Source organism: Sapajus apella, unplaced genomic scaffold (assembly GCF_009761245.1).
Source record: "Sapajus apella isolate SASKATOON/1434 unplaced genomic scaffold, GSC_monkey_1.0 scaffold157, whole genome shotgun sequence".
Classification (NCBI taxonomy): domain Eukaryota; kingdom Metazoa; phylum Chordata; class Mammalia; order Primates; family Cebidae; genus Sapajus; species Sapajus apella.
In genome coordinates, this window is record NW_022437097.1 from 2,412,372 (window position 1) to 2,435,590 (window position 23,219).

The 23,219-nt window shown below is 36.8% G+C and overlaps 1 protein-coding gene across 2 annotated transcripts in view; it reads right to left on the reverse strand.

Annotated features, from left to right (window-relative positions):
• The window catches only part of NAA35 (N-alpha-acetyltransferase 35, NatC auxiliary subunit), an 81,978-nt gene that overhangs the window by 49,575 nt on the left and 9,184 nt on the right, over positions 1 to 23,219 (reverse strand). For both annotated transcript variants that reach the window (XM_032266331.1, XM_032266332.1), the window contains exons 3-8: positions 18,758 to 18,791; positions 16,881 to 16,995; positions 15,908 to 15,982; positions 13,629 to 13,796; positions 860 to 926; positions 736 to 779 (exon numbers count right to left, since the gene is read on the reverse strand). In XM_032266331.1, the coding sequence (XP_032122222.1) occupies positions 736 to 779; positions 860 to 926; positions 13,629 to 13,796; positions 15,908 to 15,982; positions 16,881 to 16,995; positions 18,758 to 18,791 (503 nt within the window). The remainder of the gene's footprint in view (positions 1 to 735; positions 780 to 859; positions 927 to 13,628; positions 13,797 to 15,907; positions 15,983 to 16,880; positions 16,996 to 18,757; positions 18,792 to 23,219) is intronic.

Below are 23,219 nucleotides of genomic sequence, written 5' to 3' on the forward strand. Positions count from 1 at the left end.
TTTTTAATATCTATGAAAAGCAGCAAATCATCAAGGTCATCTAGAAGGTTTTCACCAAATGTGGGATATCACCATTTACTGAGCTCACCTACTGTGTTCCAGACACTGTACCAGCTATTAAAGACACAAAGGTGAAGAAGACAGTCCTTACCTTTGAGGAACTCAAAACAGTAGTGGGAGAAAAATACCATTCTTAAAATAGCATAGTAAAAATCTAAAACATTGGCAAAAAGTTGAAAGAACTGAGTGGGTTAAATTTTAATATACTCATCTCTCTGTATCCACAGGGTGGATTTAAACAATAGCTGATTGAAAGTATTCAGAAAAAAAAAATTTTAAATAACATTAAAATATATAAATTTTAAAAGTATAACTATTTACAGAACATTTACAACATATTAGATATTATATGTAATCTAGTGATGACTTAAGTATAGAGGAAGACATGAACAGGTTATACGCAAATATCACCCATTTTATATAAGAGACTTGAGCATCCTTGAATTTTGGTATCCACAGGGGTCCTGGAAACAATGCCCTGAAAATACTGAGGGATGACTGTACTTGAAAATGACATTAATTTATCAGAAACTCCTCTAGCAGTGTTCAAATTCATTACCAAAAACATGCAAAGCACATACAGGAGAAAGGTGGTTCTACACACGAGTAATGAGGTAAAGTTAACCTGACATTTAGAGGCATACTGTTTCTACACCAAAGAGAAAACATATATACCTTTACTCTTCTTTGCATGTCATCCTCCACATCTTTTAGCATGCCTAGAAAAAGAAACAATAAGTTTTAAAAGGCAACAAATGAAAATGTAAAACTTGTGAATTATCTTTAAAAATAATTTTACCTGTAACTCGAAGATCTGTCACACTGTTAGCCATTTTAAATCCGTAAGTCATTGACTGAAAATCTTCCTGTACAAAAAGGGAATAATCAGGCTCATGAATAGTAACAAAACCTTGAATAGTGGCAAAACATAACACTTTTCTTTATATTTCTCTTACAAAATCACTATTTAATAAAGAAACAGAAATGGAAAGTCATTCTGCCTGTCCAAATATAGTTAAGATACACCCAAACTTTTCTTGAAGGCACACACTTAAAACAGCATATTCTAAGGTTGTCTCTGTCCTTACTTTCAATTGCTCACCCTCAGGCAATTTAATATGTTCATTTGTCATATAAGGGTAATGCTTATGAAAATATTGCAAAGTAATAATTCTCACAAAGTATTCTCACATTCACAACAGTAAATATCTAATAATTACTGCTTAATGACTGGGCTGCAAAATTCAGATAAGACTACTTCAGAAATTATTAAGTGCCTGCTTACACAGTTAAGATTTCTCAAACAGAATTATTCAAAGTGATAGCAAAACCGTGTTCCACTATAGTCCATTGGAAGGAAAAAGTTGAGTCATTCAGACACATTACTCCCATTCCCCAAATCATTTTTTCTTTTCTTTTTTTTTTTTTGAGATGGAGTCTCACTCTGTCACCCACGCTGGAATGCAATGCCACAATCTTGGCTCACTGCAACCTCCACCTCCTGAGTTCAAGCAATTCTCCTGTCTCAGCCTCCCGAGCAGCTGGGACACCGCCACGCCAGGCTAATTATTTGTATTTTAGTAGAGACGGGGTTTCACCGTGTTGCCCAGGCTGGTAGCCAAACTTCTGAGCTCAGGCAATCTGCCTGCCCTGGCCTCCCAAAGTGCTGGGATTACAGGCATGAGCCAACTGCGCCCAGCACTGCAGAGTCATTAACTAATTAAGTGATTTTCTGGACTCCCTTTGAAGAAAATATATTTACTACTATCATCTGGCTGATTTGATTAACAAGTTATAAGCCCCATTAAAAGTGTTTCTGCCTACTATAATTCCTGTAAAAACATAGACAGGGCTGGGCACGGTGGCTCACGCCTGTAGTCCCAGCACTTTGGGAGGCCGAGGCAGGTGGATCATCTGAGGTCAGGAGTTCGAGACCAGCCTGCCAAATATGGTGAAACCCTGTCTCTTCTAAAGATACACAAAAACTGGCCAGGCGTGGTGGCATGCACCTGTAATCCCAACTATTTGGGAGGCTGAGGCAGGTGAATCACTTGAACATGGGAGGCAGAGCTTGCAGTGAGCCAAGATCGCGGCATTGCACTCCAGCCTGGGCAACAGAGCAAGACTGTCTCAAAAGAAAAAATAGAGTAAAATGACAAAATAAACAAGTAATAGGCAGTTTCAAAAGGGGCTGGAGCTACAGCAAAATTTCTGGATTCTTAAAAGAAACAGTGAGCATCAAATTCAAGTGAGGTACTATATCCCATAAACAGTAAGAGAATAGTCAATGTCCTTAGTCTCAAAGAACTCAGGGGTATTTTATATGACTCACGTGATCGAGTCCAAAAAAAAAAAAAAAAAATACAAACCTCATCACATTACAGAGCTATGTAAGTTTATCCTCTAGATGAAGTTTATACTTTGTCTCTACTTGAACATCAAACATGATTCTCAAATTTTACATCTCCAAAAAGGAGCCTGATGCCCACGTTCCTAGGGTTTACAATATCACTAAATGGCACTATTATCTATCTACAGTTGCTCAAGCAGAAACCCTGGCCTCGACTCCTATCATTTTTCTACATCCTGTATCAAATCCATCAGAAAACACTGTAGGCTTTATCTTCAAATTCTAATCTAACTACTTCTCACCCTTTCACAGCTATCTCTAGTTTAAGTCACCACTATCACTCACTCTCATAACCACCTCCAGACAACTCCCCCACCTACCACCTTAGTCGCTGCTATAATTTATACACCAGCGCAAGGCTGAGGGATTGTCTAAAAGTCAGACCATGTCACTTCCTATTCAAAACCTTCCAATAGTTTTCTACCTCACAGTAAAATCCCAAAGCCCACCATGGCTTCTACAGCCCTACATCACATGGCCCTGGTCTCCCTCACCAACCTTACTTCCTACGCCTCCACATTCACCACACTGCAGTCTGACAGGTCTTTCTTGTTGTCATTCAGACATACCAAACACATTCTCCTCTCAGGATTCCCACATCAAAAGGATTTTCTTTAAAATATTTACAAGGCTTCATCCCTTACTATATTCCAGCCTTTGTTCTAATGCCAATTCCTCAAATAGAGATTTCCCTGTGCATTCTAAGGCAGCACCCTCCACCATTTTATATCCCCTTACCCTACTTTACTTTTCTTCATGGCACTTATCACCACTTGATATTATACATGTATTTAATTACATATACATTGACTATCTGTCCCAAGAAAGGTATAATACATGAAATCATGGCTTTATTTGCTGCTTTACCTTCAGGACTTAGAAGAGTGCTAAACAGACTTCCATTCAGTAAGTATGTGTTCAACGAATGACTTATTCCAGGGCAGAAGTCATACACTGAAAAGGCAGGTTATCTTCCTAAATACATCTGGCTGGTTACAACATATACTAGGGAATGGTAGAGACTGGCAAATTGGAAGACATATGCTTCATTTAAAAGGAGTCAGCCATACTTATCCTGTTGTGGCTATGAATCAATACAAGACCACTGTGGTCAGGTGTCCTAATTTTTTTGAAGAAAAATCTAGGTTTTTCTTTTTCAATGTAAATTATTCCCCCACTACTCCTCTGCCTTTTTCCTTTTTTTGAGACAGGGTCTCGCTCTGTCACCCAGGCTCAAGTGTAGTGATGCAAACTCAGCTCACGGTAACCTCCACCCCGCTCTGGGCTCAAGCAATCCTCCCACCTCAGCCTCCTAGGTAGCTGGGAATACAGGCATGCACCACCTTACTGGGCTAATTTTTTTGTGTGTTTTTAGTAGAGATGGGGTCTCGCCATGTTGTCCAGGCTGGTCTCAAACTCCTAAGCTCAAACAATCCACCCACCTCAGCCTCCCAAAGTGCTGGGATTACAGGCATGAGCCAACACACCCAGCCTCATCTTCTTTTTAAAAAACTAGACCAATACTGTGTAAGAAAAAAACCAAAAATATCCATAAACCTTATCTGTAAGTTTGCTAACAAGAGTCTAAGGAAAACTATCTTTCTGGAAGAACACCACAGGTCCTCAGTATATAAACCTTAGTAATAAGAATTTTATCTAAGTTATTGGATAAGTGAGAGCAGGAGAGTCATGTAAACAGCCTGCTACCATTAAAGATCACTCTTGAGGATTTGTGGACTTGAGGGCAGAAGTCATAGTGAAACTAGGGAGATCAGACATTAGACTCTATTCAACAGTCCAAGCAAGAGCTGATGATGACTTGGATTGGGATTCCAACAGTGGGGAGGGTAAGAAGTTGTTAAAATCAGGATATTATTTCAAAGGTAGAGCTAACATGATATGCTGATGAAATGAATGTGAATATGAGGTAAACTGTACAACAGAGCATCATTTTTAGGGTTTTGGTCTAAGCAAGTAATGGTACCATTTCCTTCAATAAGGCAGTCTCTGGAAGGAGAAGGTATAATTTTGGTTATATCAAGTTTGTAATTTATTTGGTCATCCAAGTGGAGATTTCAGATTTCACTTGCTTGAAACTGGAAGTCAGGAAAGACTCAAGGATATAAGTATAAATTTGGACTTCATCAGTGTGTAGTTAGTTGACATTGAATGCCACAGAACTAGAGAAAATCAACCAACCTAGGGAGCGGTTACGGAGAATGGAGGGAGTCCATGAGTACTCTAGCAATTAGACAAGCAAGTACAGGGACTGAACTAACTAGTAAGGCAGAAAGAAATCCAAAAGACGGGTATATCAAGAACCCAAACAGAAAAAAAATATTTCACAATGTGTCAACTGGGTCTAATGATGGAGAGGGAGGAGTGAGAACACTGAATTTAGCAAGATGGCTAAAGACCAGTCTCTGTAGCGGTGGTGAAGAATGAGCATTTGGAGTAAATAAAGAGAAAATGAAAGAAAAAGTAAAGTAGGCAAATCATTAAAGAAGTTTATCGTGGTGAGTAGCTGAGAAATGGGACAATAGATACAAGGAACCATGGGATCAAGGAAACTGGTGTTTTTTTCAAATGAATGTAAAGCATGTTTACATGCCAGTAAGAGAACTCGAGTAATGAAGGAAGGACTAATAATGCAATACAAAGATTTATTAACTGCAGTAGGCAAAAGGGTATGGAATCCGGAACATAAGTGGAAGAGCTGAGCTTTGATTGTTTATAGGAATACTTTGATCTTAACAGGAGAGAAGACAGAGTTTGTGAATATCAACAAACAGGTTAGCACTTATGATAGTGACAATATGAAACCTTTGAGATTAAGTTGCAGACTATGATGCCCCTTTATTTCTAAATAATTTAGTGTGATTTCCTAAAAACAAAATCTTCTTCTTGCATAACCACAGTACAATTACCAAATACAGAAATTCACGTCTCTAATCTCCTTTAATCTGGGATATTTCCTCTGCCTTAACATTCACATCTGACATTTTGAAGTATGTTTTCAAATAGTACTTCAAAGTAGCATATTTTGAATAGTACTTTGTACTATACAGTCGTTTTGTAATATATCCTTCAGTAATGGGTGTGCCTGATGTTTCTTCAAGATTAATAGTTATATCATATTTGATAGGAATATCATAGAAGTGATGTTGTGTCCTTCCCAGAGCACTGTAGTAGGCACATGTCAATCTGTCCAATTACTAATAATACTGGCCCCTTAACTAAGGTGCTATCTGCCAACTTTCTCCATGACAAAGTTATCATTTTTCCTTTTATAATTAATAAGTATCTGGTAGAAAGATATTTTGAGACTAGGTACATATCCTGTGTCTCATTATACTTTTGCCCAGTAGTTTCAGCGTCATTTGATGATTGCCAGAAATAATTATTTAAAAGCTGTACTCTTCACAAAATACTATGAAGCCAAAACATTAATATTTTAGATATACTGAGTTAAATAAAATATAGCGTTAAAATTATTTTCACCCATGGCCACTAGAACACTAAATTGAACTATACATGTGGCTTACACTGTTTTTCTATTGTATAGTTCTGGTTTACCGAATGAGATGACAGACAAGAACCACCATTAAGGTAGCAAACCGGGAAAGAAAAGCATCTTAAAGGCCAAGCAACGTATGTGTTTTGAGGATAGAGTGATGCCTAGGTTAAAATATGCTGATAATTCAAGTTTAAGACCAAATCTAACCACTGGATTTAACACTGAGGTCTTTGATGACTGTGACACAGTTTTGGTGAAAGGTGTAAAGCCTGACTGCAGCAGAGAGAGAAAGAAGAAAACCAGTGACAGTGAGTACAAACACATTCTTTTTTTAAACAGACAGGGTCATTTGACTGCCCAGACTGGAATGGAGTAGAAATTGCAGCTCACCATAGCCTCAAACTCCCGGGCTCAAGTGATCTTCCTGCCTCAGCCTCCCAAGTAGCTGGGACTACAGAGGTGTACCACATCACCATGCCTGGCTAGATTTTTAATTTTTGTAGAGACAGGGTCTTGCTATGTTTCACAGTCTGTGTGTACCCCTTTTAAACAGGATCTGGCTGAAAAGAAGAATTAAGGTACGTGAAGAAGATAAGAAGATGAAGGACAATATTATGCTAAGAAATGATAGATTTAACAAGAGTAATATAAAGCACATTTGTGTGCTGATACAGATGATCTAGCAGAGGGGTAAATTCATTATGCAAAGAACACAGGGACAATTGCTAGAGTAATATATTTGAAGATATCAAGTATGAGATCAATGCACAAGCAGATGTTATCACCCTTAAGAATAAAGAAGGTCCATCTACATAACACAAAAACAGAAAAATATAGGGCACATGTAGGCAGGTGGGAAGACTACTTCTATTTATATGGCAAATAGCAACTTACCAAATAAATGGGAGGGTAGGGGAAACTTTTTTTTTTTTTTTAAGACATACCAGGTCTTAAAATCTACCTTCTTGCCTCTCTGAAGAGCTGGAAATATTCCACCAAGCAAAATAATAAAGGCATGTGGGCCAGATAACAAGGGACCTAACAAAACAGAGAGGGAAATGAAATTCCTAGGAAAACAAATAACAAAAAACTAGAATGACACAGTTGTGTAGTGGGCCTAGAACACAAGTGATGCAGCCTGAACCTAGAGAACAAGAAGATTTCAAGAGGAGCATTTTCAAAAAATAATATACAACTGACAGATTACCTGATAGGTTCCACAATCATGGGCAAAAAAAAAAAAAACTGGGGAGAAGTACATAGAAAAATAAGCAAATAAAAAAGAAGAGACAGTATATAAGTATATACTACTTTGGCTCACCTCTCATTAATATTTATATAATCACAGTAATATCAAAGCTGCATAATGATTTGGGGCAAGGGCAGGGGCAATATATGATATATTCTGATCTATTCTAACATTATCATAGCTAAAGTTAGCAAATCCTTAAATCTAGAAGTTAGCATGTAAGATTATCCAGATATTTGAAAATAATATGGAAAAAAAAAAAGTAAAAAAAAAGAGCAGAGACAACATCATCATGCCTGGCTAAATTTTTTATTTTTTTGTAGAGATGGGGTATTGCTATGCTGCCCAGGCTTGTGTATCCCTTTTTAAAAGGATCTGGCTAAAAATAAGAATTAAGGTAATTCTCCTCATAAGTCTTGCAGGCTATTTAACTTATGAAACTACAAACAAGTATTAGTACTTTTATTAAAATGTACACACACGCACACCCCACTTAAAATTTTCACATAGCAAATATGATGAGGATACCTGTTTTTAGGAAGATAACTGGTGGTCACATGGAGAATGAACTAGAAAGAAAACACTGGACCAGAGAGAAGAGTTCAGAAACTCTCCAAAGTTTCTCCAAAGAAGCCAAATCTAAAGTTGATGAACTAAAGCAGAAAGGATGAGAGAAAAGAAAAACAGTGCCCTGATTCAAGGCATCTGCAAGCCAAAGCAAAACAACCTGGATGTAGGGGGTAAGAGGAAAGAGGTAATCAAAGATAACACTCACAGTACGATATCACAAGACACAGAATGCAAAAGGAAAAATGTTTTGACAGGGCTCCCATTTTGCACATGTGAGCAAGATGTTAAGAAAGAAATCTGAAAATGTCTCCAGATCAAAGACATACCTGAGTTCAAAATACACCAGCAGCTAGGAACTCCAGAAACATCCAATTAAAATAAATAATTTGCTAATTATAAACCATTCTTATTTATTCATCACTAGGTCTCTTGAAGAGTTTTTACTAGGTCATCAGTATGTTTTTCTAATTATATAAGACTAAAACAAACTTATCTGGAAAATCTGAAATATTTAGCAAAACGAAGAAAATAGAATCTTTTGGCCCAGAAGCAAACTTTTGGATTTATCTCTTTCCAGTTTTATTTTTACATAGTTGACTACAATGTTGCTTTTTTTAACCTTCTGACATATGCATTTCTCCATGTTATTAAGCACTCTTTCATCATGTTAATAACTACATACTCAATATACATAATTATGGATAACAAATTATCCATAATTTATTTCAACCAGAACCCTAATGGTGGCATTCTGGTTGGTGTCAATTGTTCACTACTGAAAACTCTGGTTAACACATTTCGGCATAAAGTGCCCACATTTCTAATTACTTCCTTTTTTGTTACTGTTGTTGAGATGAAGTCTCGCTGTCACCCAGGCTGGAGTGCAGTGGTGTAATTTCAACTCACTCCAACCTCCATCTCCCAGGTTCAAGCAATTCTCTCACCTCAGCCTCCCAAGTAAGTATGACTACAGGCACGTGCCACTATGCCCAGCTATGTTTGTATTTTCAGTAGAGACAGGGTTTCACCATGTTGGCTAGGCTGGTCTTAAACTACTGACCTCAGGTGATTTGCCTGTCTTGGCCTCCCAGAGTGCTGGGATTACAGGCGTGAGGCTCAATGCCTGGCCTAATTATTTAAGGCTGAGTTATAGAGGTGAAATAACTAGTCTAAATGATACCAGTATTTTTAAGATTCTTGATATACATATTATTAAACTGTTTGCCAAAACAGCTATGCTAATGTATTCCACTAGTAAAAACTGAAGTGTCAACTTACTGCATCCCTGCCAACATTGAACATTTTCATTTTTGAAATTATATTGATGAAAATCAACCAATTCTAGGAGCTGGGAAATCTGAGATCAAGAAGTGGGTGGGGTTAAAAAAAAAAAGAAAGAAAAAATCAAACTACTCACTTTTATTTATATTTCCTGGATTATAGTGAAGCTAAATTTTAAAAATGTTATAGCCATTTGATAACCTTCCTTCATAAAATAAGCAACTTATTTTATTGCCCATTTACTAATTTGGGCCTGAGTGTATACTTTATTTGAACATAATTCATAAAGATTAATTATCTTTGTATCTTTATTTTTCCTAAAAGTTTTTCTATCACTCTTGTCCTGTTAGTCTCTTCCTTTAAGATTTCTCCCATTCCTAGTAAGTCCTTCATTCGGAATACAAATAGATGTTCAATTACAAGCCAGGTGCTAGGGCTCATGGCTCTAATTCCAGACAGCACTTTGGGAGGCTGAGGTGGGAACATCACTTGAGCCCAAGAGTTTAACACCAGCCTAGCCAACAAAGCAAAATCCAGCCTTTACAAAAAATTTAAAAAATAGCCACGTGACGTGGTTCAAATCTGTAGTCTTAACTACTTGGAAGGCGGAGGCAATGTATTGCTGGAGCATGGGAGTTCAAGGCTACCAGTGAGCTACAATAATGCCTCTTCGCTACAGCCTGGGTAACAAAGTGGAACCTTCTAAAAATAAAATTCAATTATAATTTCTTCTGTTATTAAAAAACTTATTTTAGTTTATTTAGGAACAAAATAATGCAGACACACCATAAAAATCCCAAAAGAGCAAATAAGTGTATACCCCAGCCCTCAAGACCTGGTCTGGAACTCCTGATCTCAAGATTCACTGGCCTTGGCCTCCCAAAGTGCTGGGATTACAGGCATGAGCCACCGCACGCGGCCCCTATATCCCTTTTTAAAAAAGAAAAAAGTGGTAACAAGCTACATACATGCTTTACTATACCTGAGTTTCCTCACTTTAGAAATCCAACTTTATCTCTACACATAAATCAACCTTTTTTTTTTCAAATTTTTAAAAATTGATCTCCTTTTTAAAGGCAGTAAAATCCTTTTCTCTTTGGAGACAGGGTCTCACTCTGCACACAAACTAGAGTGCCATGGCACAATCACAGCTCACTGCAGCCTTGACTTTCCCAGACTCAGGTGATCTTTCAACCTCAGCCTCTCTAGTAGCTAAGACTACAGGTATACACCACCACACCCGGCTAAGTTTTGTAAAGACAGGGTCTCAAGATGTTGCCTAGGCTGGCCTCGAACTCCTGGGCTCAAGCCATCTATCCACCTTGTCCTTCCAAAATGCTGGGATTATAGGCATGAGCCACCACACCTGGCCAGCAGCAAAATACTTGGTTGTATGAATGTGACATCTTTCAATTAGTCTCCTACTGATGGACACTAAGGTAGTTTCCAGACTAGTTACTACAAACAATTCTATAATTAATGTCCTTGACTAGGTCTCTGTGTACAAACACAAATATAATTGTAGGATAAAGTGCTAGAGCTGAAACTGCTGAGTCAAGATGTGCATTTTAGATTATGACAGATATCACCACATTGCACTTTTTTAAAGGTGTAAGAATTTACACTCCCATCAAAAAAGTATAACTCTTGTAGAGTAGAATGTCAAGGGCTGACTGATCAATCTGGAAGGTGTACTAGAATAAAAAAATACAAATTTTGCAACCATCACAGTAAACATTAGTGCAGGCAAGCACCATCAATAGATGTTTGATCTAAGAGGAGAGACTTTAGTCAGTAGGATATTTTTATGGTCTTAAAGTGTATCCCAAGACTGCTTAAATACAAAGGGGAAAAAAAAAAAATAGTAACCATACGGTAATCAGACAAAATCTTTATGGACTGATCAAAATAATATCACCATTGAAGGGCAGACAGGCTGTATACCTCCAGATGTGACAACCTGAAAAACATAAATTGCTTATGTTGTATTCCAGCCAAGATTCCACAATCTAAATATAATAATAAGGAAAAAACAGATAAACCCAAGTGAGGCATAGCCTATTAAGAAATGAAAAGCAGGACAAGCCTGTGTTCACAAAAATATCAATGTCAATGGAGACAAAGAAAAGCTAAGATACTGATGTAGCTTAAAGAATACTACAGAGATATGCAATTAAATGCAGGACATAATTCTAGACTGGATCCTGTGCTGTAGGGGAAAAAACACTAAGAAGAATTAACAGAAATGGAATTAACAGAAATGGAATCTGAATAGTGCACTGTTATTACAGATTTGTTGAAGTTGATAATTGTGTCTTGGTTCTGTAGGACAGTGCCATTTTTCTTCAGAGAAGCACACTAAAGTGTCACGGGGAAGAAAGCTGTAATGGGCACAACTTACACAGTCCAGGAAAAGACATACATACATATATACATGAGAGAGAGAGAGCATGCACGTAAGCATGTGCATAAGTGAAAAAAGCAAATGGGACCGAATGTTAACAGTAGTTGAATCTGCATACAAATTATATGTTCTTTGTGCTGGTTACCATAATTGCTGTTAATCTGAAATTATTCCCCAATAAAAAGTTCTGAAAAAAGACTAAAAAGTGGAAAAGAATAACCATGCATATCATTCATAGACACACACACAGAGTATTTAAGTACCTGTTTTCCCATCCTCATCAACCTTACAAAAAAATTTCTAATTTTTGTCAACAATGGGTAAAATCATGATATTTCAGTTTTAATTTGCATTAAAGTGAGGTTAAGCATCTTACATTTACAGGCCATTTTATTTTCTGTGAACTATCTTCTCCTGATTTTTAAATAACTTTTTCATACTTAACGCATTTCAGCTATCTGAAATTTTGATATGAAATGATGATAAAGTAACTTTCAAAGGTGCTAATCAATCATTAATGCACTGTTGTCCAAAGAATCCTTTCTCTGCCCCACTGATTTTGATGTTCTTTTAGTTGTACTTTGAAAATATAAGTATTTAAAATAATCTGTATTTCTCTTCTAACTCACACTAATCTTTTTAAAATTACATCCAAATGGATAAGATTTTCCATAATGATACTCTTATCAATACAAACATGTAAATAACCAATGACTGTATAAAAAGTAGACGCTATTTCATAAACAGCTCACAAAACCATATGGAAAGGCGTAGTGGTTCACGCCTATAATTCCAGAACTTTGGGAGGCCAAGGCAGGTGGATCACCTGAGGTCAGGAGTTTGCAACCAGCCTGACCAACACAGTGGAACTGGGTCTCTACTAAAACACAAAATTAGCTGGGCATGGTGGTGCATGCCTGTAATCCCAGCTACTAGGGAGGATGAGGCAGGAGAATCGCTTGAACCCAGGAGGTGGAGGTTGCAGTGAGCTGAGATTGTGCCGTTGCATTCCAGCCAGGGCAACAGAAACAAAACTCCATCCCCCACCCCCAAAAAAAGCCATACCTTCAAATATGGACAAACATATTGGGTATATATTTTATTATTCTCACATACACAGTATAAATTGAAAAAAGTTTTACATACTATACACAGAACCATTGTTGAATCCTAAGAAATTTATTCTGGACCAGCAACAGCACTAAAAAGAAACATCGGTTTCAACAGAAGAATTTAACAAAAATAATTAGTTACCAATAACTTCAAATGCTAACACATTTTCCCTTACAATTTTTTTTTTTTTTTGTAATCCTAGGTTGAGATGCAATTCCCTTAAAATTATCAGCATCTGAAAACTTACTTTTTATGCTAAAGGGAAAAAAAATCTTTCTATGTCTAAAACTCAAAATACTTTCTCAGGTGAGGCACTTAGAACAAACTAGAGGAAAATGTCTATACCCTAAAATATTCTTTTGTTCTCCTTAGCTCTCTTTTTGTGTTATAACTTTTAAGAGACTTGAGGTCAAGGGCTGTCTCATTTTTCTCTGGGAATCCCCACAACATCCGAAAACAGTACTTGCACATCTGCACATACGGATACTCAATGAATGACACTGACAGAAAGAATATATGCTAAGATGAAAGCCCTTCTTGGAGAGGACTGAATTACTTTACCCAATATATCTACAATGGCAAGAGAATTACTTTTTAAAACTGTTTTTAACTATACATGTAGATAAAAGTACGCACCACAAAATCATTTAAATACTTCACAGTGAATAAGGCAGTCAATGAACTTTAGGAATTCTTTTCTTTTTTTTTTTTTGAGACAGTTTTGCTTTGTTGCTCTGTTGCCCAGGCTGGAATGCAGTGGTTCAATCTCAGCTCACTGCAACCTCCTCCTAGGTTCAAGCAACTCTCGTGTCTCAGCCTCCCAAGTAGCTGGGATTACAGGCACATGCCACCACACCTGGTTAATTTTTTATTTTTAGTAGAGACAGGGTTTCACCATGTTGCCCAGGCTGGTCTCAAACTCCCAACCTCAGGTGATCTGCTCACCTTGGCTCCCAAAGTGCTTGGGATTACAGGCATGAGCCACCACACCTAGCCAAGGAATTCTCAGATTACCAAATCTTACCTCTTCAAAAACAGCAGCTTTATTTACTTTTTCCCTTGCAATGTCACAGATTTTCAAGATTCCCAGAGCAAAAGCCTTCATAGCAGGATCTTCTATAAAGTCTGGATTATGAATGTAAAGGCATGTAAATACTGTCTGTGCCAATGAATGGCCTTCTAACCATGTTATCTATAAAGAAACAAAAGAGTACATATTTAAGGTGATTAACTGAGTCTGCAAAGTCTAAATTGATCCTAGAGTCAAAGGCCAGAGCACCATAGACCCAAATAAGATTAATCACAAGACTTAAAAAAAGACAAGTTAGAATTTACTTTCATTAATTAACGTGTTTCAAGTGTCTATGGGAATCATTGTCGTATATAAATAAGTTTGCATAATATGTTAGAGATTAATGAAATTAAGATTGTCTCTTTATGTAGCATCCAAAGAAATTTATTCTATAACGTAGGCAATAAAAAACCACAAACTGGAAAATTCACTATTTTAGAACTAATCAGGTCCTTAGATACTCACTGAACTTTATAATCCTTACCACCACAACCCAGCCAACACCATATCTCACCTAGATTATTGCAAGAAACTAGATAGGTTTTTCTGCTTCCCATCTTTAATACTCTCAACCAGAGATCTTTCTCAAACACTAAGATTTTATAGTATTTTACTGAGTGCCCACTGTATGTCCGGCATCATGTACTAGAGGGTTGGGAATACCAACATTAGGCAAAATTGGGTAACTACTATGTCCAGAATATTATGCTAGTTTATTTTCATGTATTTTATCTCATTTTTTCCTAGCACTTTGAGAAAGGTGGTATTTTTCTCTTTCTACATGTAAAGAAACAGAGTAAGAGTTATCATTTGCCCAAGTTTATAGTTATTTTTACACTAAAGCCCAAGAGTTCTGCAAAAAAGTGAGACATGTACTACTGCATTGCAAAATGACAAATGTTTGTGAAAAACTTTGTGATTAAGGTGTGTATTTGGTATTAACTAGTGTGCAGAAGAGAGACTTTCCAAACTAAAATCCATCTGCCTTTTAAAGTCCAGAATTTTAAATACAGTCCCAAGACTCTCACAGAATAGTTCCTCAACTTTGGCAAAAATCTTACCTCTGTTTACCCTTCCTGCCTTTTCCACTACTCTCCACTATTCCCACACTCCTACCTGGCTCCCTGCCAGACTTCAGCCTTAAGCATCTATTTATGATTTTCCAAAATGAACATTTTCACATTGCCATGCCCATGCAATAAAGCCTCTTTGTCTACTAAACCATGAATCTTCGTGTCATATACCTACCATTCTTCAGTACCTCATACCAGTATCACTTCCTTTCTACACAGCCTTTCTTACTTCTCAGATGTAATTAACTCCTCCTCTCTGTTCCCACAGCACCATTATAAAAGCATTTACATGTTGTTTCTTCACATGTCTGTTCCCAGCAATCCTTTACCTCCTTTCTTTACTCCACCCACTAGGCCTGTAAACTGCTAAAAGGTAATACAGAAATCTTTGAGAGACAGCTTCAGAAGATGAAGAATCAGGATTAGGATTCTGGCTAGGCCCCTCCCAAGCAATGTAACCACAGGCAGTAAGATAATACAGAGATCTAATAAAGCTCATGTAAAACATAGGTGAAAACTATACATATAAAACACCTAATTACACATACTAGCAATCAATAAATGTTGAATAAACAAATGAATAAATTTTACGCATTTCTAAGAAGAATGATTTAATGTTAATTTAAAAAGAAAGGGATGGTCAGAAAGCAGGGGGAAGTGGAAAGTAGTACAAATGAGAATTTCTCCACAAACAATACTTTCTAGGGAAGACATAATTCAGCATATCCAAATCACTAAAAAATTTTCTTCACAGAAGATGGCCAGTTTACTACAATTTATCCTAGATTAAAAAAAAAAAAACAAAGAACTCTCCAAAGCCACTGTATAGCTGTTTCAATTTCATGCTTATTTATGAAACTTTCCAATTACAGGCTTATTTCTTGAGTAACTTGAGAATGAAAAGAGTGTAATGAACAATGGCTATAATATTATCTTCACTGACAAGAAAATGTCCCTTCGCCCAGAAAACTAGAAAGTAAAATCAAGTAGATGACAAGATGAAATGCTATTACCTAGCCTGCTAATCGTATGCACATCTTTACTAGACCCAATATTACATTTATTTCAAACTCAGCATTAGTGTATAGGCTTTTAAATCACAGAATTCAGGTAAATCACAGTTTTCAAATTAACCAATAGTCTTATTTCCATTCTTACCAAACAGCAAAAACATGTATCCATAATCCCTATCAGTTCAGGCAAGGTGAGATCTTTAATTTTAATAGTGCCATCCTAAAAGGGAGGAAGAATGTGACATATAAGCAGAAATTTTTTTAAATTTATGTATAATATACTATGTATAGTAGCATTTTAGATTTCAATATTTAAAAACAATTCTAAGAAAATAATTATCTTATCATCTGATAAAACTATCATACCAAATTAACTCTGTATTCTTAAAAACTATACATCTTCTTATAAATTTTTAATTGACAAATAATAATTGTAAAAACAATACATCTTAGGTTTTCAATAAGAAAAATCAAAACGATAAAGGCCTTCACATAAAATGAAAAGCCAAATATCAACAAGTATTTTAAAAGCACAGTTCAAATCAACTTTAAGCATTAATGTAAATCATTTTAATGATCCATAACTACTTAGAAAACTAAATAAAGATTATTTAAAACACTTACCTTAAGTTGGTTAAATATATTTCTTGTAAATTTTGTCTACAATATCCATTTGCTTAGCAAATCTTTCTTCATAAAATATGTAAAACCAAACTCTATGTCAAGTATAAATGAATTTCTAAAGCAATTTTAATTTCACTACAAGTATTCTCCTTGTGTAAATTTACTTCTATGTATTCACATATTAATATACAAAATTTAATTCCCAAGCCAATTTTCCTGATATTTGAATAAATAGCCAAATGCTTTCAAAAATTAATTTTAAAAGTACACAAATGCACAAATTTAGAGCAAGGTTTTAATGAAGATCTCAATTTTTCAGATTCTAATAGAGAAACATAACTAAAAGTTTATAACTAATTCTTGTTTATATATTTGAGATGCTTTCAAGAAAATATACTTTAATTAATACAACTTTCATTTCACTATTAAGCACAATGTTTTAACATGCAACAACAAAAGATAAATGGAAACACAAAAAGTACAGTGGTGACTACCTTGATAGCTTGTTCAAAATTGAGAACTTTTCGATTAACTTGGTTTCCAATCATGCCAGCATCCATCTTGGGATCCATCATTTCAATAGCAGACATGGCTTCAAAAAGACCAAATCTGCAAATAAAAAAAAATGAGCCCACAAATTGTTTTTCAGCCAGTAAGCTTAGTCATATTTTCACAGTGATATAAAATTATACTACTTTTAATAACTATTCTATGTATTTAATCTGCCCAACTTGCTAACACTTCTATTTCAATTAACTGTCCATTGACATAAAAATTATTTCATGTACTTGCCACTCAAATTATTTTACATGTACCATGAGGAAGAAAAAGATTTCTGTGGTCTCACACTAGACCTAATAAAGAATTCTCAGGGTGGTAGTCCAGCAATCTATGCTTTATTAAGCCCTCCATATGATTCTGACACACACTAAAATTTGAGAAGAACTGGATTTCAGATTCTACCTGCCATTCACCCCAACTGCAATGTTGAATCTTGTCTACTTACTAATTCAATGTTTCATATTCCTAACCTTAAAACTTGAGCCTGGCCATGGCAGTATAGGAACTGGAACTACATATGGGCATATAAACATGAACAAGTATTTCTGTTTGTTTTTCCAGGGTGCTTTGGTTTGAATGCGGTTTGTGTCCACCAAAATTCATGTTAAAACTTGATCCTGAATGTGGTAGTGTTGGGAAGTGGGATCTGGTGGAAAGTATCTGGGGCATGGGGAAGAATCCCCCTGAACAGATTAATCCCCTCCCAGGGAGGTGAGTTCTTGCTCTCCCTGGAACAAATTACAGTTGACTCTTTAAACACGTGTTTGAAGTTTGCATGAGTCCATTTAGACAAAGGTTTTCTCGCACCTGTGCCACCAGAGACTACAAGACTAACTTCCTCTTCCTTCCTCAGCCTACTCAACATGAATGTGACAAAGATGAAGACCTTTATGATGATCCACTTAATGAAGAGTAAGTATATTTCCTCTTCCTTATGATTTTCTTCATAACATTTTCTTTTACCTACTTTACTGTAAGAATAAAGGTATATGGCACACATGACATACAAAATATGTGTTAATCAGCTGTTTATGTTATTAGTAAGACTTCCAGTCAACAGTAGGCTACCAGTAGTTAAGTTTTTGGGGGAGTCAAAGGTTATACATGAATTTTTGACTGTGAGGGGGAGGGTCAGCACCCCCACCCCCAAGTTGTTCAAGGGTCAATGATACTACCCAAGAGAGTGGGTTGTTATAAAGAGTCTGACTTCCTCGGTTTCTCTCTCTTGCATCCTCCCCCACCATGTGATCTTTTTGCACCACATGCCATTCCCTGCTGCTCCCCTTCTGCTTTCCACCATGAGTTGAAGCAGCCTAAAGCTCTCAATAGACGCAGGTGACCAATGTTGAACCTTCCAGTCACCAGAATTGTGTGCCAAATAAACCTCTTTATAAATTACCCAGTCTCAGGTATTCTGTTTCAACAACACTAAACTGAGTAAGACACAAGGATTCTCATTTACTTTTATCTAGGGACTCAGTCACCCAATTTCCGGTTACCAACCAACCTATCACATATAATATACAACTGATACCTTTTCTTCAAGAAATTCCATATTCAGTAAGTACATCTGCTCTCAAGGAAAGGCCCATAAGTCAGTTTCCCTAGTTTCAACTATTTCACATCACAGCTAGGGTCAGCTGCCCCAAAATAGGTCGTAACAGTTAAAAATATATCTATAATTAGTTTTGTTTTTACAATTTTGAAATGTAAATTTACTCAAACTTCAAGGAATATTACACTTCACATGAGAAAAAAACAGATTGAAATATTACACTACACTATTTTCAAAGGATGCATAAATACTTACAGCTTATCATGAAGTAGTTCTCCCAACTTTAATTCTAAAAAAAGAGAAAAATCTTTGAATGTCATATTTATATTTAACTTTTAATTCTAAGAAAAAAGACATTAGCACCTGAAAAAATGTGCTTGTATTACTTTAAAATGCATTTTCAAAGAAATACTTATTTCTACTCAATTACTAATAAGTATTATATATAGTATTTGTGTAAATACAAAACAATACTATAAATCAAGTGTTTTCGGAAAAAAAAATAAAACTTTTGAGAATAAGTGACCCATCACAGGCCACGATATTCTAATCAGAATTACCAACCCCATTTTAAAATCACTCGTCTTATCTCCGCAAGCAAACTTTTACACAGAACTGACTACTACATCTCAAGTTGTTTTTAAACCACTTTTTACCATAATCTAATTTTCTTTTGTTCCAGTAACAATGTCGAAACCATTTTTTAAAATCCTATTTTATTTAAATAATGTAGAAAACACTTGAGTAAACAGCTACAAGAGGACCACTGCTTTATAGGGATTAATCCCTCTCAATCTTGGCTGCATATTAGTCAGCTGGGAAACTTTCTAAATCCCAAAGTCCAAGCTGCATTCCAAACCAATGCAATCTAGAGTTGGGACCTATACAGTGGTTTTAGAGTACTCCAGATGATTTTAATATGCAGGTAAGTCAGAAATCACTTCTATAACATGCTAAGTAGATCGAATATTGATGGCCAAATCCTGTGGAAGGTGTAAAGAAGCAGTTTTCAAAACTTTGGCCAATCTTCCCTAGCCAATTGTTAGTTAAATAACATTAATTTTTAACAGTTCCAGGTACTAAAACAGATAAGAATCACGTATAAAAACACAACAATAGGCTGAGACTAGCAGATCACTTGAGGTCAGGAGTTTGAGAACAGCCTAGCCAACATGATAAAAGCCCATCTCTACTAAAAATACAAAAATATGCCAAGTGTGGTAGCGGGTGCCTGTAATCCCAGCTACTTGGGAGGCTGAGACAGAAGAATCTCTTGAACCCAGGAGGCAGAGGTTGCAGTGAGCCGAGATTGTTCCACTGTACTCCAATCTGGGTGACAGAGTGAGACTCCATCTCAAACAAAACAAAAACAACAACAAAACATAGCAGAACATACACTAGTAATCCAGCAATTCTCAGAGTGGTCTGGGAACCCAGGAGTCTGCAATGTTAAAATTACATTTATAATCATACCAAAACATTCATTGTCTTTTTTTTAATTGTATTGATAGCTGTACTACTGACGCAAAAGCAATGATAGGAAGGCAAAAAAGCAACAGAGACCAAAACTGCTGCAGCTCCAGCTCAAATCAAGACAGTGTCCCCAAGCTAAACTAATCATGTACTCTTCACTTCCATGCACTTGCAGCTAAAAAAAGACAAAAGCTTTCTTCAATCTCACTTAAGAATGCCCTTGATGATCACTATTCACTAGGAAAATGCAAATTAAAATTACAATGACACCACCTTACACCCATTAAGATGGCTACTACAAAAAAAGAAAACCTGCTGAAAATAACAAGTGTTATGAGGAAGTGGATAAATTGAAACCCTTCGGCATTGCTGGTAGGGTTGTAAAATGGTCAAGACACTGTGGAAAACAGTACAGCAGTTCATTAAAAATTTAAAACAGGACAGATACAGTGGCTCACGCCTGTAATCCCAGCATTTTGGGAGGCTGAGGCAAGAGGACTGCCTAAGCCCAGGAGTTCAAAACCAGCCTGAGCAACATGGTGAGACCCTGTATCTATAAAATATTTTCTTAAATTAGCCAGGCATGGTGGTGCACACCTGTAGTCCTAGCTGCTGAGGTGGGAGGATTGCTTGAACCCTGTAGTCTGATGTAGCAGAAAGCCAGGACAGAACCACTGCACTCCAGCCTGGGTGACAGAGCAAGACCCTGTCTCTAAAAAAAACTTTAAACAGAATTACCATATGATCCAGCCAATTCAAACTCTGAACATATATCCAGAAACACTGAAAACAGGGTCTCAAAGAGGTACTTGTATGCTCATGTTCACAGCATTATTCACAATCACTAAAACATGGGCAACAACCCAAGTGGCCACTGACAGATGGAATATACATACAATGGAAAATTACTCAGTCTTAAAAAGGAAGGAAATTCTGACATACTACAACATAGATTAACCTTGAGGACATTATGCTAAGTGAAAAAAGCCAGGCACAAATAGATAAATACTCTATGAGTCCACTTAAATGAAATACTTATAGTAGTCAAAAGTAATACTGTAGGGCCAGGCATGGTGGCTCATGCCTGTAATCCCAGCACTTTAGGAGGCCAAGGTGGGTGGATTAGAGGTCAGGAGTTCAAGACCAGCTTGGCCAACATGGTAAAACTCCATCTCTACTAAAAATACAAAATTAGCTGGGTGTGGTGGTATGCGCCTGTATTCCCAGTTATTGGGGACGCTGAAGCAGGAGAATCACTTGAACTCAGGGGGCAGAGGTTGCAGTGAGCCAAGGTTGCACCATTGCACTCCAGCCTGGGCAAAATAAGCAAAATTCCACCTCAAAAAAAAACGGAACAAAAAAAAAAAAAAAAAAAATTCTTGCACAATTATCATGAAACACTGCTTTTATCTGAAAAAAAAACAAAAACAATCGACAGAGTATGGTTATTCAGACTTTAGAATGTGGCATTTTTTAGAAAAAATAAATGAGTCTGTCACTTCAAGAAAAACTGACAATGTTTGTTGCCAACGATAAAATTTGAGCTTTAAAGCAAAAACTAAAATTTTGGAAAATATGTATCTGCCACTGTATATCTAACGATTTCCCAATACTTAGAAGAGCTTTCTGTATTGGTAGTGATAACAACAAAAGTGTTTTATAGTATTGTATAATAAAACGTGTTAACATTTGGAAGATCTAGCCGGGATCGGTGGTTCACACCCATAATCCCAGCACTTTGGGAGGCCAAGGTGACAGATCACTTGAGGTCAGGAGGTCCATACCAGCCTGGCTAACATGGTGAAACCCCATCTCTACTAAAAATACAGTACACGCCTCTAATCCCAGCTACTCTACTCAGGAGGCTGACGCAGGAAAATCTCTTAAACCCGGAAGGCAGAGGTGGCTGTGGGCAGAGATCGTTGCCACTGCACTCCAGCCTGGGTGACAAAGCAAGACTCTGTCTCAAAAAAAAAAAAAAAAAATTGGAAGATCTGCATAACTTAACTGAACCAGTATTTTCCAAATGACAATGCATGTTACAAAATCAGGAATGGATTAAAGAGTCATTCACTGGAGTATCAAAGAGGAATATCCAAAATTATCTGACGATTCTTCCATTTTTCAACTACATATTTGGTGAGGTCAGATTTACATCATATACTTCAATCAAAACATGTGGCAACAGACTGAATTATAGAAGCAAATATGAGCATTCAGTTGCCCTCTACTATGCTAGACATTAAAGTGATTTGCAAAAATGTCAAACAACTCTACTTTTGTAAATTATTTTTTGTTTTGGAAAATACAATAATTTCTCAATAAAAAATGTTACCTATGTTAACATGCAATGGGTTATTTATTTATTTATAGATGGAGTCTCGCTCTGTTGCCCAGGCTGGAGTGTAGTGGCGCAATATCAGCTCACTGCAACCTCCACCTCCTGGGTTCAAGCAATTCTCCTGCCTCAGCCTCCCAAGTAGCTGGGACTACAGGCCCATGTCCAGCTAATTTTTTTGTATTTTGGTAGAGACAGGGTTTCACAGTGTTGCCTAGGCTGGTCTTGAACTTCTGAGCTCAGGCAATCCACCTGCCTCAGCCTCCCAAAATGCTAGGATTATAGGTGTGAGCCACCACGCCCGGCCCATCATTGTTTTTAAATGAATATTTTTAAAATTTCTCAGTTTTAAATTCTAATAAACATCTACAAAAGTATAATACTACAAAAAGTATAATAAAAATCTAAAAAAGTATAATGGGGTCGTAAGACCAAAAGTTTGGAAACTGCTGTAATATTCTATCATGTATCAGGGTAAATCTGGGTACCAAAGAGCTTCATCAAATTTAGAAACACCCCACAGATCTAGAAGCAAATCAATCTCTCGCGGCCTTGGTTTCCTCATCTGTAAAATGAAAGGTTAGACTAAATGACTCATAAGATTCCTTAGAACTTCAGTAATCAAACTGGGCCCAGTGGCTCACACCTGTAATTTCAGCACTTTGGGAGGCCAAGGCGGGCGGCTCACATGATGCCAGGAGTTAGAGACCAGCCTGGCCAACATGGTGAAATCCCATCTCTACTAAAAATACAAAATTAGCCAGGTGTGGGGGCACATGCTTGTAATCCCAACTATTTGGGAGGCTGAGGCACGAGAATTGCTAGGACCCAGGAGGCAGAGGTTGCAGTGAGCTGAGATTGCACCATTGCACTCCAGCCTGAGCAACAAGAGCAAAACTCCATCTC